The sequence below is a fragment of the Mandrillus leucophaeus genome, unplaced genomic scaffold (genome assembly GCF_000951045.1).
Source record: "Mandrillus leucophaeus isolate KB7577 unplaced genomic scaffold, Mleu.le_1.0 Scaffold261, whole genome shotgun sequence".
In the NCBI taxonomy this organism is placed as follows: Eukaryota; Metazoa; Chordata; class Mammalia; order Primates; family Cercopithecidae; genus Mandrillus; species Mandrillus leucophaeus.
In genome coordinates, this window is record NW_012102710.1 from 715532 (window position 1) to 731333 (window position 15802).

The window sequence follows — 15802 nt, forward strand, 5'->3', positions numbered from 1 at the left end:
TTTCTTTCTTTCTTTCTTTCTTTCTTTCTTTCTTTCTTTCTTTCTTTCTTTCTTTCTTTCTTTCTTTCTTTCTTTCTTTCTTTCTTTCTTTCTTTGTCTTTCTTTCTTTCTTTTTCTTTTTCTTTTTTTTTTTGAGAATGACTCTTGCTCTGTCGCCCAGGCTGGAGTGCAATGGCACAATCTTGGCTCACTGCAACCTCTGCCTCCCAGGTTCAAGTGATTCTTCTGCCTCAGCCTCCCGAGTTACAGGCGTGTGCCACCACAACTGGGTAATTTTTGTATTGTTAGTAGAGATGGGGTTTTGCCATGTGGGTCAGGTTGGTCTCGAACTTCTGACCTCAGGTGATCCTCCCACCTTAGACTCCCAAAGTGCTGGGACTACAGGTGTGAGCCACTGTGCCCGGCCCTGAATACCATTTCTTAGATGGAGAAATTATTGTTATTATTTAATTATTTTCCCAAAAGCATGTAATGAGGACTTTAGAGTCAGATAAACCCAAGTTTCGATCCCGTTACCAGAGCTTTCTTTTAAAAGACCCATGGGCAATTAATTGAATCTCTGTGAGCCTCTGGGTCACTGTTAGTAAAATGGGGAATGGGAATATCTACCTCAGTGAAATAAATGAGTTACTATTTATAAAAGTGCCTGGCACATAGTCTGCACACCATACATTTTAATCACTTGATCTACTTTAAGTAAAGTAAGTAGAAGAAAGAAACTGGCTTGACTTCAATACCATCTCATTAAAGTCAGTCCTCACAGCTTGCTGTTTTGTTGTTAAGTAATTGCTTTTCGATGGTCTTGGCTATATTCATGCTTGTTGTAGAATCTTATCATATTTTAAACACATACATAATGTGAGAAAAACTAAAGGTGGTTCAGGCTTTTCTGTTTGGTTCCAAAACAAAGATTCTATTTCCTCCATGTTTGCAAACGCATAACAAAGGTATCTTCGTTTTCAGGTATCAAAAAGGTCTTGAATTCCATTGGTTCGGATATCGACAATGTAACTCAGCATCTTCCTATTCAGGATATACTCTCAGAATTCTCTGTTTATGTTAATAACACTGAAAGTTACATCCACAGAAATTTACCTACACTGGAAGAGTATGATTCATACTGGTGAGTGTCTCCTTGGAGCTGGTGAACTACGAGAGTGAACTTTGTAGAGAACAAGATAAAAATTCTGACATTAGCACCAGGATCATCTTATGACAGCAAATTGTACAAGGTCATGGCCTGATATATGTTAACCCCAGTTTATGTTTGTTAAAAAAGTTGAAGTGCTCGCTTAGACCAGGCAGCACATATACTAAAATTGAAACAATGCAGAGAAGGTTCACATGACCCCTGTGTACAGATGATACGCAAATTTGTAAAGCGGTCCACATTTTTTTTTTTAAGTTGAAGACTGGACCTTCGTGAGCCAAATATTTGATAATTTGCAACTTTGATGTCATTAGTGGCTTCTGGAATACTAGTTATAATTATCAAACTAGGCATGTAATGAGATTTTAAAGCTTAAAAGTAATTAAGAAGGACATCTGGGAAATATCCTTTTCTATTTTATAAACCAATATAAACATTGGTTTATAAAATAAATATGCAGAGGTTGGTTCTTACTGAAAGAGCATCCTTTTCTTAGCTGTGCTTTGAAACCAGTGAATTGCTCCTAGAGCTTGGGTAAGCGGCTGTGGTGCCCACTGGTTGTCCCATTAGAAAATGTGAGTGGTGGGGTTTGGCCTGGGGTGAGGGTGGTGGACATCCCAGCCAGAGCCCTGGGGAGGGAAGGACTTGGAGGATCAAGAAATTTAGAGGATCATCTATTATGTAAGATGCACTTCTGTCTCTGAAGAGTTCAGCCACCCTTCATATCTCCCAAGCCCATGGAGAGTCCGGAGACTCATTCTCATGTAGATTATTTCTTATACAAGACCACAAGATACGTAATTAAAATTATAGCAATTGGCCGGGCGCGGTGGCTCACGCCTGTAATCCCAGCACTTTGGGAGGCCAAGACGGGCGGATCACGAGGTCAGGAGATCGAGACCATCCTAGCTAACACGGTGAAATCCCGTATCTACTAAAATACAAAAAAATTCAGTCGGGCATGGTGGTGGGCGCCTGTAGTCCCAGCTACTCAGGAGGCTGAGGCAGGAGAAGGGCGCTGCCAGGAGGCAGCGGAGCTTGCAGTGAGCCGAGATCGCACCACTGCACTCCAGCCTGGGCGACAGAGCGAGACTCCATCTCAAAAATAAATAAATGAAAATTTTAAAAAAATTTTAAAAAGTATAGCAATCGATACCATTTAAGAGACAGTTTCAGTGTGCCCACCAAGCACTTTCTGCATGACATTTCTTTTAATCCTCTCAAAAATTCCCTGGGCTGTGTTCCATTTATAACCCTGTTTTATAGACAAGGAGATGGGCTCAGGGAAGTGAAGTGACTTCCTTAAGGCCGGCTAGCATACAGCGGAGGTGGGTTTTGAAGCTCCATCTGGCTCTGCTTTTTGTCATTGCCACACAAACAACAAGCTCCAGGCGGCACCTGCCATGATTCCCTTGTGGGACTGGGCCACCCCAGCAAGTCTCAGAAAAAATAGAAGGCAGACCCTTTCTCAATGAACTCATAATTTCATTAAAGATCAGAGCTTCACAAACGAGAAAGAATAGCACCATTACCTGTCTACCTGACTGCCATCCATCTCCCTTCCTTTTTCCCCTGCCCTGACACCATGAGCTTATCTTAAAAAGAAAATCAACTGAGCAGATGCTCCTTTAACTCTAAAAGTTTTCTGAGGCCAGCCTCCGTGACTTACTTAATTTTGTGCCCTCACTGTCTGGAACAAACCTCCCCAGAATGGTTGCCTGTGGCTATTACTATAATTACTGAGATTGCTCTTAATTGAATGAAAAGCTTCAGTGGCGACTTTTGTCAAGAGACACCCAGCAGAAGTAAATTCTTTGTTTTTTAGTGTATTAAATGTTGGGAAGCATTACTACCCTGGAATGCCTCTTGCTGCCCGGAAAGTTTGTTCTACCTTCCGGGAATGCCAGTAAGGCCTAATTGAGGATCCATTATCCTAAAATGTCTCGCAGGACCATTATGAAATTGAGATTTGTATTCTGCAGGCATTTGATTTAGGATGCTCATAAAATTCTAAATACCCCATGCATCTGCCACGTAATCTGTTTCAGTAAAGAATACAGCGGCCCCAAATATTTCTGCAACCACAAAATGTTTTAGAAAAAGGCCGGGGAAAAGAATCCAGTATTTCTTTATCTGTAATCTAATCACGATCTAGCCATATGCCTTCATTATTATAATAGGCACTTAGAACATCAGAAACCTTAAAAGAACATAAAAATCTTAAGGGTGTTTTCATCAATAGCCTTGGAGAAGCTCAGTATGCTGTGCTTATGAACCCTGTGTGACACCTGTGGGAATCAAGGCACAGCAAGGAAGCAGTGATCCCATGACTGCCAAGAACAATGCAAACCTAGGATCAAAATAAAACTTTCTCTGTTGGTTGAATTGGAAGACAAAGGGCAGGAAGGGATCTTTTCATTCAACATTATTGCCCTCTGAGGAACTGATAGAAGACTCTGATTTTAGAAGCCAAGAATAACTCATCGGCTCCAGCCTCAGTCCAGCAACTTTTGTGTTAGGGTGGCATCGCCCATGTCATGTATACTAACGCTGTGCTTGCCTCTCCAGGTGGCTGGGTGGCCTGGTCATCTGCTCTCTGCTGACCCTCATCGTGATTTTTTACTACCTGGGCTTACTGTGTGGCGTGTGCGGCTATGACAGGCATGCCACCCCGACCACCCGCGGCTGTGTCTCCAACACGGGAGGTGTCTTCCTCATGGTGTGAGTGCCTGCTCCTCTCTGTCACGTGGGGGTGGGAATGCAAGAGAGAGACTGGGTGCTGACTCTGGTGTTACACAAACCCAGTGCCCTCTGGGCCACGTACGCGGGGTTCCAGCTCCCAGGTCATGAGGAGGAGAGATCTTGCTATGATTGGACCTTCCTTGATTTGGGTACTCTTGTCAAGCATAAACATTAAAAACAAACAAACAAACAAAAGAAAACGACAATAACAACAAAGACACTAAATTACTTGCATTTTGATAGACCAACTTAAGAACACTATTTATATATGGCAGGCTCCTTTTAAAAGCAGCCAGGCTTGCCTTCTTGATTTGTATTGTTCCTTCTTTTTATTCATTCATTCGTTCATTCATTTACTCACCAGAGGCTGAGCCAATCTCTTGTGGGACAGCAGTATTGGTTAGCAGTATTGCTAGCTTGAAACTCTAGAAACTTGATTTAGAACTAAGGCTGCCAAGCCAGAACCCTTAGGATTTAGACAAGTAGCCTAGATTAAGCTTGAGAACAGGTGTGAGGCAGCAGGGAGAGGTACTCCTGCGGCAGAAGACTGGAGTGACTGTCCCTGCTTTGAAGACATTCACCTCCAAGTTCACGTGTTTGAAAAATCTTTGACTCTATGGCTACGGCAGAGCATAGCAGGCATGAACCAGGTGCAACTGGAGCCAGAGCCAGAAATGTAAGCTAGGATGTGGTGTGATGGCTGTGAATGCTCTGCAGAGAGGGAGCTGTGTGGATTCTGTCATCTCTTTTCGAGTCAATATTCTCTTTTGGATAAGATCATGAAGAATCAGCAGTAGGGAGTGAGATGGGGCTCGAGATCAGTGGTTAAGGTTTGAAACAATTCCTTTGGGGAGTGAAGAACAAAAACCCGAGCTGTGTTCTCTCATTATCCACTTAAGTCACTAACACGGGCCTGTGAGTGAGTGGGCTGGAGAGCAGGTGCTGTGCATTAATTTGATTAATTTGTTTTTTTAAACTTTGAGTTTTCAAACCAAATTGTCACACACATACACACACACACACACAACAAACAAACACAAAACTTTGGGTCACTGGAACAATAAATCAGGCTTCTTATAAGCTATGATTCTAAATCCTTTCCCTAAAATCATTCGGCTCCAGTATGGTATAGGCCTTTGCTAACAAGAGTCTTAACCTTAGAGCTAATGACCTGGGGTCTACCGGGGCTGGACAAAGAACTCCACACACACAGAAGCCTAGAGGCTCACAGGCCAAAGTTAAGAAATTGTTTTTGTCCAGGCGCGATGGCTCACACCTGTAATCCCAACACTTTGAAAGGCCAAGACAGGTGGATCACTTGAGGCCAGGAGTTCGAGACCAGCCTGGCCAAACATGGTGAAACCCCATGTCTACTAAAAATACAAAAATGAGCCGGGCATGGTGGCACATGCCTTAACCCCTGCTACTTGGGAGGCTGATGCACGAGAATTGCCTGAACCCAGGAGGCAAAGGTTACAGTGAGCCGAGATCATGCCAACTGCACTCCAGTCTGGGTGACACAGCGAGACTCTGCCTTAAAAAAAAAAAAAAAAAAGAAGAAGAAGAAGAAAGAAAAGAAAAGAAAAAGAAAGAAAGAAAGAAAGAAAGAAAGAAAGAAAGAAAGAAAGAAAGAAAGAAAGAAAGAAAGAAAGAAAGAAAGAAGAAAAGAAAGAAAGAAGAAAAGAAAGAAACTTAGCTGCAAGTACCTCTGGACAGAGAAGAAAAAAAAGAGAAATCACATCCAGAAGGAAAAATGAATTTGTCTTCCCTTTTTGTTCAAATGCACACGGATACACAAAAATACATTAAATAGAAAATTATTAGGTTGGTGCAAAAGTAATTGCTTTAATGTTTAATTGATTTTAAGTTTAATGTTACAAATGTAACAACCCTGATACTTGGTTGTCTGTCAGTGTTGTGGTGGTGTGTGTGTCTATATACATGTATTTCCATACTTTTTAACTACTTGAAAGGTAGGGTAAATTGCTCCGAAAAATGGTGCACCCTCATCGAAATTTTATTCACTTTTTAAAGGCATACAACCAAAAACATGTGATATCCAGCTTCAAAAAAAGAAAAAATAAAACAGAGAAATCATCAACAAATTGATGGAGGCTAAAAGCTACCTTAGTTTAGATACACTAATTCTATAGACATGGAGACGTATGGCGTGGAGGCCATAGGATTCATCTCAGCAGCAGGAAGAAGGCTGGGAACTGTCAGATGTTGTTTGATTCATTTCAAGGAGTCTGCAGACTTAGGGTGGCTATGATTTCTTTATTGTTGAATGCCACCAGTCAGCACGGCGCGCTTTGCTGTGCTTGGCAGAATTCTCTACTTCTTGAGGTATCTGGTAAACAACTGGATAATTGTGAAAGGGGGAGATGATACGAGCGTCATCAGTCTAATCAGACTAATTAGAAGAACGCAGTTTCTTTTTTCAGAACTGTTTACTTGCTTGTAGAAACCAGAAAGAGTACGTGTAGTTTTGTTGCAACCAAAACACCACCTGCTCTTTAAAAATGGTGACACCATCCAATCAAGAGCATGGTCTCTTTCAAAACCAAGCAGGAATTCTTATCTCCCAGAAGGATATCAGTGAAAGATGTGGAAGGAGGAAAGTCAGAGAGCCCTGGCTCTGCTCTGATCTTTCATCTTCAGAGGGTCCCAGAAGCGTTTTATTTTAATTTTATTTTTGTAGAGACAGTCTCACTTTGTTGTCCAGACTGGTCTTGAATTCCCGGTCTCAAGAGAGCCCCTGGTCTTAGCCTCTAATGTGTTGGGATTACAGGTGTGAGCCGCTACCCCTGGCCTCAGGAGCATTTTAGCAGCTGAATAGAATGCAGTGGTGAATGTATTATCTGTTGCAGGGGGATGTAGGAGAGGCTTCTCCAGAGATAAGGAGATCTGACAGTGGCACAAGCATCTCTTGTTTTGAAGCCCATCATAAAACTTCCCATTTTAGGTATTAACAACAATGCCAAGAGTAGCCACAGGTATCACAAACTGCGCACATTCCTGTGGCTGGTGGCAGTTTCTGAGGTTACAGAAAGAAGTTTGTCAGGCTGTATAGCTAAAAAGACCATGATGCTCTTTGCCCAGTAATTTCCATTTTGGGGACTCTAGGTGAAGGAAGTAGGCCAAACTATGAAGAAAGCCTGGGAAGAGTTTTTGCAGTATCAGTTATGATAGTGAAGCAGCCTACCTGCCAGGCTGTAGAGGAGTGGCCAAGTGAGTTATGACACATCCGTGCATGGAAGATCACATGGCCCCTGAAGTGATAACTGGGTGACTGTCCTGATTTGTTGACAAAAGTTTCTAAGATAAACTTTTTTGAAAGGGGGTCAGAAAATGATGCTTGTATTATCCTAAGTATGCACATCAGGGGTTAGTCAGCAAGCTTTTCCCAAGAAGGGCCAAGTAACAAATATTTTAGGTTCTGCTGGCCACATACAGTATTTGTTGCATATTCTTCTTGTTTTTCACCTTCTTTTGCTCTTTCATCTTACTCTGATTCTCCTTGTCCTCTTCATCCTTTTCAATATTTTCAGTACACATTAGCCATTATCTCACTAACCTTAGAAAAACAGACCTTAGGCAGTGGTTCCCCTACCCCTGATCTAGAAATGTGCATATTTAGAAAATAAAGGCTGGAGATGTTGACTGTATGCGATTTAGAGTAAGAGTCATGGTGCTCTTTTTAGACAGCTGTCTTAGTTTTTGTGAGTTTTTTTAACTCCAACACACAGACACACATGCTCAGATGGGGATCCTGGCATGGCCCTCACTCACTTCTTCTTTGTGTTCTCCCAGACTCAGAAGGCTTGTAGGTCAGAGAAAGTCAGGCTGACCTAGGCCTTTCCAATGAACATTACTTGCTCTTTATTTTAGTGAAGAAACACAAATACTGTAATTATGGCTTTGGTGTCTGCAGCCAAAGGGGAGAATCGTGCCCTTAGGAGGGGGTGCTGTGGTGATTGCAAGCATCAGCCCACACCCTCCTGAGGCTCCTTCCTGGTGTGCACCAGTGATGGTATCTGATTTGGCAAGTGCCCCTAGATTGATTTAAGAGTTTGTTCTCTCTCTCTCTCTGTCTATACCTAGACAGCTAAGCACTGCTAGAGAAAAGTTACGCACGGGGTACATTGGGTATCCCTACAAACTTAGCATCTCCTGTCTCAAATGGACCTGCCATAGTCTGATAAATCTTTTATCTCATTTTCTTCCTTCCCTTTCTCTTTTTCTTCTTTTTCGACACCCCCCCAACACTTTCCTGCAACAGTCTTTTCACTCTGATACATCCATCTTCCTCTACTTCACCCATCTCTTAGCAGATGGCTTTACCTCCTTCTTCTCAGAGAAAATAGAAGCCATCATGCAACTTCCCATCGTCAAACTTCCAAACACACATGCTCCCAAACACACATGCTCCCAAACACATCCCTCCCTTCTCTGCAGTGCCAGAAGCGGAGGGATTCCTCCCTGCTCAGGCTGATTCCGCCAGCTATATTCTCAGTCCCATTTCTTTCCCTGATCCTGATAAAAATGGATCATCCCCTTTCTTTTCCATGTCTTTATTCTCTTCCTGTCTCCTTGACTTTCACTCAACACTTAACCAGGCTCTGTTCTTTCCCTTCTTCAGAAATAAAAGCAGAAACTCTTTACCCACACTGCCTCTTCCCTGTAGCTCTCCTTCCCCCACGCCGGGTCTCAGAGGAGTGATCTGAGCTTGCTGCCTGTGCCCTCCTCTCCTGCTGACTCCCCAGTCCACTCCAATTTGATTTCCTACCCCATCACTGCACTTGTTTTAAGTTGGCAGTGACCTCTCTGTACAATGCAGACAGCACATTGGTTGGTGACAGCCGACCACTCCCTCCTCCTGCAAACACTCCTTTTGTCCCCTAGGTGGCATCACACCCACATGGTTGCCTTCCTGCTTCTCTGCCTCATCATCTTGTTCTGGTTTGCTGGCCCTCCTTCCACCACCCGTCTCTGTAAATGTTGAAGTCTTCCAGACCCAGCCCTAGGCTGTTTCTCTCTCCAAGCCAGCCCTGGGGATAAATGACCGTGGCTAAGCTGCTGGTTCCCTAACGTACATCAGAAACCCAGATATCTTAGCTCCAAACATACTGACTCCCACACACTCTTTCCACTCAATGTCTCTGTGGCAACAAGACCAACATCCAGCCCATCTTCTCTTTCCTTCCAGAGCATTGGTGCTCCCTGGCACTGCCCTTGGAGGAGCCCTTCCTTGCCTCTACGTCTTGTGTCCAGCGCTTTCCGAGTCCTGCTATCTCCTATATTAGGCCTCCTGTGTCTCCTATATTACGTCACCATCATCCACCAACTCTCCACCAATCCTGTCCCCTTAGGCCACCCTCATGGGCCATGATAACAGCCTCTGCAATGATGTCCCATCCACGTTGGCACCTGTCCAGTCCATCCTTTACACTGTGCCAAGAGTGCTCTTGTTCAGAGAGAAGTCAGGCTGTGCCCCCCCTGTGCTTTCAGCCCCTTATTGGCCACCCCTTGTGGGTCCCAGGCCCCTATACAGTACATCCCCGCCTGCCCTGGAGCTGCCCCTCCCCAGGTCCCAGGCCCCTATCCAGTGATCCCTCACCTGCCCTGGTGCTGCCCCTCCCCGGGTCCCCAAGGCCCCTATCCAGTGATCCCCCGCCTGTCCTGGAGCTGCCCCTCCCCAGGTCCCCAAGCCCTGTGTCACTCCTAGGTGGATGATCTGTTTCACCTGAATAACACTGAAGACCCCAGGTCTATTTTATAGAGTATAGGTAGATTTAGTAAGTATCAATAGGTACTATTGAATCATTCTTTCTTGAATTACTAACATATTTTTTTTCCAGTGGAGTTGGATTAAGTTTCCTCTTTTGCTGGATATTGATGATCATTGTGGTTCTTACCTTCGTCTTTGGTGCAAATGTGGAAAAACTGATCTGTGAACCTTACACGAGCAAGGAATTATTCCGGGTAAATATGATTTTCTACCCATTATGAAAGGACTTGAACAGAAACTTGGATTTCTTCATATGTTGTGTGTTACTTTAAGAGCAGTGCAAACATATAAGCAGTTTGGTTTAAATTCAGTAAATTTCTTGAAATTATTAAATTCAATAAATTTTTAAATATTCAATAAATGCAATAGATTCTTTTTATTTGTAAGAGAAAGAAAATATGGGAGTGTCCTTATTTTCTGATCATAAGTGAAATCAGGGACGGGAGTTAAGTCCTGCCCCTCAATGTGGATTGCAGTATTTGGGGAGAATAGAATTTTCCTCAGCAGTGGTTTCCAAATGTGGCTGGGAACATCAGAAGATCAGTTCCCAGGTTCCTCCCACACACCCTGGGAGATTCCTAGGTGACAGAGGTGTCCACACAGATGAGCCCTAAATTTGAAAGGAAAGAGACTGATAAGTGGATGTCTCGTGACAGAGGGCTGACCTGGCAGATGTCTAGTGGTGCCACCAGGAACTGAATTCAAGCTTCGCTTTCTCCTTCTCAGTCCAACTCCCACAGATTCCGGGGGGCCAGTTGGCAGTTTTGCTTTCTTCATTAATGAGGAAATTTTGTTCTAAGTGTCTGGCTTCTAATTTTGGCTTTTCTGTGTTTTTTTTCTCCAGATTCTGATTTTTAAAATATATTTATGTTTCACTCTTTCACTGTACATACATTTTTCCACCTAAGATCTGTTATGAAAGCAGGTGAATACTGTTGTGATGGTGTTTTAGTTATTTCATTGGTCGAGGGAGATTAAGTTGAGATCACCAGCGCGTCAAATGATCTCCATTTGGCCTTTTGATAAAACAAAGACATCAAGCCAGGCATCATTATCTCCTGTAGAGTGTTGAATCATTCAAAGATACTTTTTCTTAAGTAGGGGATATTTCAAAACCATTTCTACTTCTCAAGCACATACACGGTCCTGCACTGATTTGCCCATCTTAAATATGTGTGGTGCTGGGGCAGAGAGTGTGTGAATTTTAATACATTTTGTCCAGAGACAGAAATAGCACAGCACTGGGTATACCACTTCATGGCTGTATATTAGCTCTTCTGATCAAATGGTCTACTCTGCTTCTATTTATAATGTGTTTGTTTTATTAAGATAAAGATTAAAAAGTTCTCGGCCAGGCATGGTGGCTCATGCCTGTAATCCTAGCACTTTGGGATGCTGAGGTGGGTGGATCACCTGAGGTCAGGAATTCAAGACCAGCCTGGCCAACATGGTGAAACGCCGTTTCTGCTAAAAAAAAAAAATACAAAAATTAGCTGGGCAGTGGTGGTGTGCGCCTGTAGTCCTAACTACTCAGAAGGCTGAAACAGGAGAATCATTTTAACGCAAAAGGCGGAGGTTGCAGTGAGCCGAGATAGTGCCACTGTACTCCAGCCTGGGCAACAGAGCGAGACTCTGTCTGAAAAAAAAGAAAAGTTCTCAAAAAAAGTAATTTTAATAATTTTGATTGATGCTACCCAGTGGTCAATTGATTTATTCCAATTATACTATTATTTTCTAGTTATAAGTTGGAAATCAACCAGAAAAATAATGTTACAAAAAATTTCAAAAAATATATTCAACAGAATATTCACTTTATTATATTAGTATGTATGCGAGTGTAAAACTGATTTTTCGAAAATCCTTCCTAATATGTTCCAGGTTTTGGATACACCCTACTTACTAAATGAAGACTGGGAATACTATCTCTCTGGGAAGCTGTTTAATAAATCAGAGATGAAGCTCACTTTTCAACAGGTTTACAGGTATCAATATTTGCATTATACATTTTGCTATTTAAAGTGTTCTTTTTCTGGAATGAGAATTTTGCATTTGAAGTGTTTTTAAATCTTAATTATATGACTTTCCTGTTTCAGAGATAAGCTGTCCTGTAGTATTTTAAAGACACAGCAGAGATTAGATCAAAAACCTATTCCTTCTACTGAAAGCCTTTGAGACCTTGGAAAGGTGATGTTTCAAGGTCTTGCTCTCCAGTAATCTCTGGAACTCGCTGGTTAACGTGACCCTATGATGCACTAACGGGACCTCATGAGAAATCTTGTTCAGGAACCACGTTGCTCTAAATAAAAGCCATCCAACAAGAATAGTGAACAGGTGATTCAGTGATTTGGATCACCAGCAGGAGGAAGGCAATGCAGTTCAAGAACTGTCTGCTGTCAGGCCTTCTGAACTCTGACCCAGGCCCCCTCCTGGAGGCTCTGTGCCCTGGGCAATTCCACATCTTCTCTGTTTCATGGGGGTCATGGTCATAGGAATCTGACCCTGAGGTTGTTTTAGGGTTAAGTAAGATACATGAGATTCGAATGGTGCCTGACACATCATTTGGACTTGATGAACAATACTGTTCTTAATACTGTTCATCTAGGCTGGCCACAGTGGCTCATGCCTGTAATCCTAGCATTTTGGGAGGCCGAGGCAGGTGGATCACTTGAGGTCAGGAGTTCGAGACCAGCCTGACCAATATGGTGAAACCCCATCTCTACTAAAAATGAAATATAAAAATGAGCTGGGCATGGTGGGATGCACCTGTAGACTCAGCTACTCAGGAGGCTGAGACAAGAAAATTGCTTGAACCCGGGAGGTGCAGGTTGCAGTGAGCCAAGATCGTGCCACTGCACTGCAGCCTCGGCGACAGAGTGAGACTTTCTCTCAGGAAAAAAAAGACAACAAAAAAACTATGTATGTATAAAATAACTTCTGACCTCAGGTGATATATATCTGTGTAGTGTATGCTTTTCCCAGTGGTAAAATGGGCTCCTAGTCTGATGGCTGGAAGTCTTAGGTATCTGATCTTAGACGCGAACCCATGGGCAGCTCTCTGCTATGAGCCATAGGGAAGGGAGTCACTTTAAGAGTATTTGAAATCAATTCATAGGATGCTTTTTAAACACTGGTGACACTTATTTCTCCCACCATGAGACCGAAGGGCCAGAGGATGTGTGTTAACGTGGTGTGTTCATAGTAAATGAAACTAAAAATACACAGGGCGATAGTGACCCACACTGAGAGCAGAACACTTTGTAAGTCATAGACACAGGTCCCCATCTGCCCAGAAGCCTTTCCATGCCCTACACGTGAACCACCATTCTTAGTGTTCTTATTACTCTCTCAGAGTTCCTTTATGCAATTTTAAGCAAGTATTAACCCTATGCCTAGCATTATTATATAGCTTAGTAGTATTAGCCATCATCTGATAGTCAAAAGACTTCTTCAGCATTTTGTGAATTTGTTATACTTTTAGGTATTGCTAGGTTCTTTTTGTACTTTTAAAAAACATTTTGAACTATGCACACATTTAATTAATCAATGGTCATTAGTTCCTCTAGCCAAACCACAGAAGTTATTTTAAAATAAATACAGCTACGTCATTACTAAGTATTTATTTATTTATGTATTTATTTATTTTTTGAGATGGAGTCTCGCTCTATCACCCAGGCTGGAGTGCAATGGCACCATCTGGGCTCATTGCAACCTCTGCCTCCCGGGTTCAAGTGATTCTCCTGCCTCAGCCTCCTGAGTAGCTGGCATTACAGGTGTCTGTCACCATGCCCAGCTAATTTTTGTATTTTTAGTAGAGACGGGGTTTCACCATGTTAGTCAGGCTGGTCTCGAACTCTTGACCTCAGGTGATCCACCTGCCTCAGCCTCCCAAAGTGTTGGGATTACAGGCGTGAGCCCCACGCCCGGCCGTTACTGTTTATTTCTATTACCTAATAAATATTATGCTAAGTGGTCATAGTGGTAATTTAACAAAATTCTAAGAGCTAGCACCTGCATGGTGCTTTCTGTATGCCAAGACTGATGGAAACACCTCAGATGTATAAACTTTTTTAACATCCACACCACTCTGTGAGCTAGGTACCATACTAACTACTTTTATTTTTATATGAGCACCTGGTGTAACAGGAGCTAGGTACCATACTAACAACTGCTTTTATTATTATATGAGCACCTGTGGTAACGGGATACCTGAGATATTATACAAAATTGAATTAGACTCTGATCCTACTGTCAAGGAAAACCTAGTAGAGAGTTAGATGTGTAAAGAGGTGTTCTAGAATACGGTGATACCTACAGGTGATAGAAATGTACTGAGGCTACTCTAGAAGCCCCAAGATGGGTGTCTTATGCAGTGTGGGAATGGAGGGATTAGGAAGGACTTCCTGAGGGTAATGGCACCTAAGCTGATCTTAGTAGGTTAGTGGGGATTGGCTGGGCCAAGAAGAAGGAAAAAGGCACCTAGGCCGAGGGACACAGACAAAGGCAGGGAGGTAAGGGCAGTAGGCTGCTCTTTGGGAGCTTTTAAAAATCCCCGTACCACTTTGGGGCCGAATACAAAATTAAAGGACAGAGAAAAGTCCTTGTTTCCATTATTCAGCCCATGTCAGTGAAAACTGAGTTTCTAGAGCCCTGAGACAACACTCAGAATGAACTTATAAATGTTGCTTGTAGGCTTCGTCTTCTGAATCTTTCTTAAATCTTCTTCTTCTCCTTCTCCTTCTCCTTCTCCTTCTCCTTCTTCTTCCTCCTCCTCCTCTTCTCCTCCTCTTCCTCTTACTCCTCCTCCTCTTCTCCTCCTCCTCCTCTTCCTCCTTCTCCTTCTTATTCTTCTTGCTCTCCTCCTCCTCCTTTTTCTTCCTCCTCCTCTTCCTCTCCTTCTCCTTCTCCTTCTCCTTCTCCTTCTCCTTCTCCTCCTTCTCCTTCTCCTTCTCCTTCTCCTTCTTCTTCTTCTTCCTCTTCCTCTTCCTCTTCTCTTCTTTTCTCTCTCTCTCTCTCTCTCCTTCTAACTGGTCTCCTTGTTCTCATTCCATCCTCCAAACCTCCCAGCATGATGTGATGTGGCCCAACCACATGTGTCACTTCCTGCCTAAGTTTCTCCATTGCCCATGGCAGAGGCAGCTGATAAGTGTCTGGTGCCCATCCCCCATACTCAGGGTAGACATTGATAGTCAACTGAGGTCTCCTGCTTAGCCCAGGGAGCCTCAGGCTCCTTCTGGACTGTGTGCTCTAGGCATACATTAGCAATCGGTTGACTTTTCTCTACACAATTAAACCCATTCACCATCCCTAGGCTGAGAGGACAAAGCCAAGTGTTTCAGCCTGGCATGCTAGCTCCTTGTGATTCTGGCTGCTGCAGAGCCCTCCAGTGTTACCTCTGGTTGTTCATAATCAAGCTCTGAGTTCCAACAACACCAACCTGCGTGTTCTCTAGAGGGAAGGATCACACCTCCTAGGGATGTGGGAAAGTTGCTTCTTCTAGGCATCCCTAAGGCCTAGAAGGCCCTGGCTGCTGTGGCGAGGAAGAGATGCTGCATTCCTGGATGCCACTATTTTTGTGGCAGGAATACACATCCAATGAGGCCTACCCTTCTTAGCTCAGTCAAGTCTAAAAAAGTCAAATTTTCCTATTTTAGAGATAAGATTGAGGCATGGCGAGGTGAGGCCATTTCACCCAGGGGACTGAGTTAGGTTACAGCAAACTGTGCTGACCATCGAGATGTCTGCGTCTCCTCCTTATCTCTGTCCTCACCATGAGGATAGATGTCTAAGCATATATTTAGTCAGTGCAGCTCGGCGCTGGAAATACAGAGTAGAAATGTTCTTGGCAGGAGCTTGATAGAATCATTTAATGAAGTTCCTAATCTACTCTGCAGTGTATCTCTTTCTAGCAAGTATTGTTTTTCTTTTTAATGAGAATTTATTTCTTCCCAATCTGTAAACTTGTGGTCCACAGCGGAACTAGAGCATGTAGGAGACAGATGGAAAGATAGATTTATCAATCCTATTGCATCTCTTCAAAGAACAGGACGGTTAGTCAAACAAGGCAAGAAGTCAGAGGTGGTGGGTGCTGAGGGATCTGTGTGGCCACTTGGTACACCCAG

General features: G+C 43.2%; 1 protein-coding gene across 1 annotated transcript in view; it reads left to right on the forward strand.

Moving 5' to 3' along the window:
* PROM1 (prominin 1) overlaps positions 1-15802 on the forward strand; it is a 127761-nt gene that overhangs the window by 86879 nt on the left and 25080 nt on the right. Inside the window, exons 13-16 of the mRNA XM_011984133.1 lie at positions 964-1123; positions 3719-3871; positions 9754-9877; positions 11562-11665. Of these exons, the coding sequence (XP_011839523.1) occupies positions 964-1123; positions 3719-3871; positions 9754-9877; positions 11562-11665 (541 nt within the window). The remainder of the gene's footprint in view (positions 1-963; positions 1124-3718; positions 3872-9753; positions 9878-11561; positions 11666-15802) is intronic.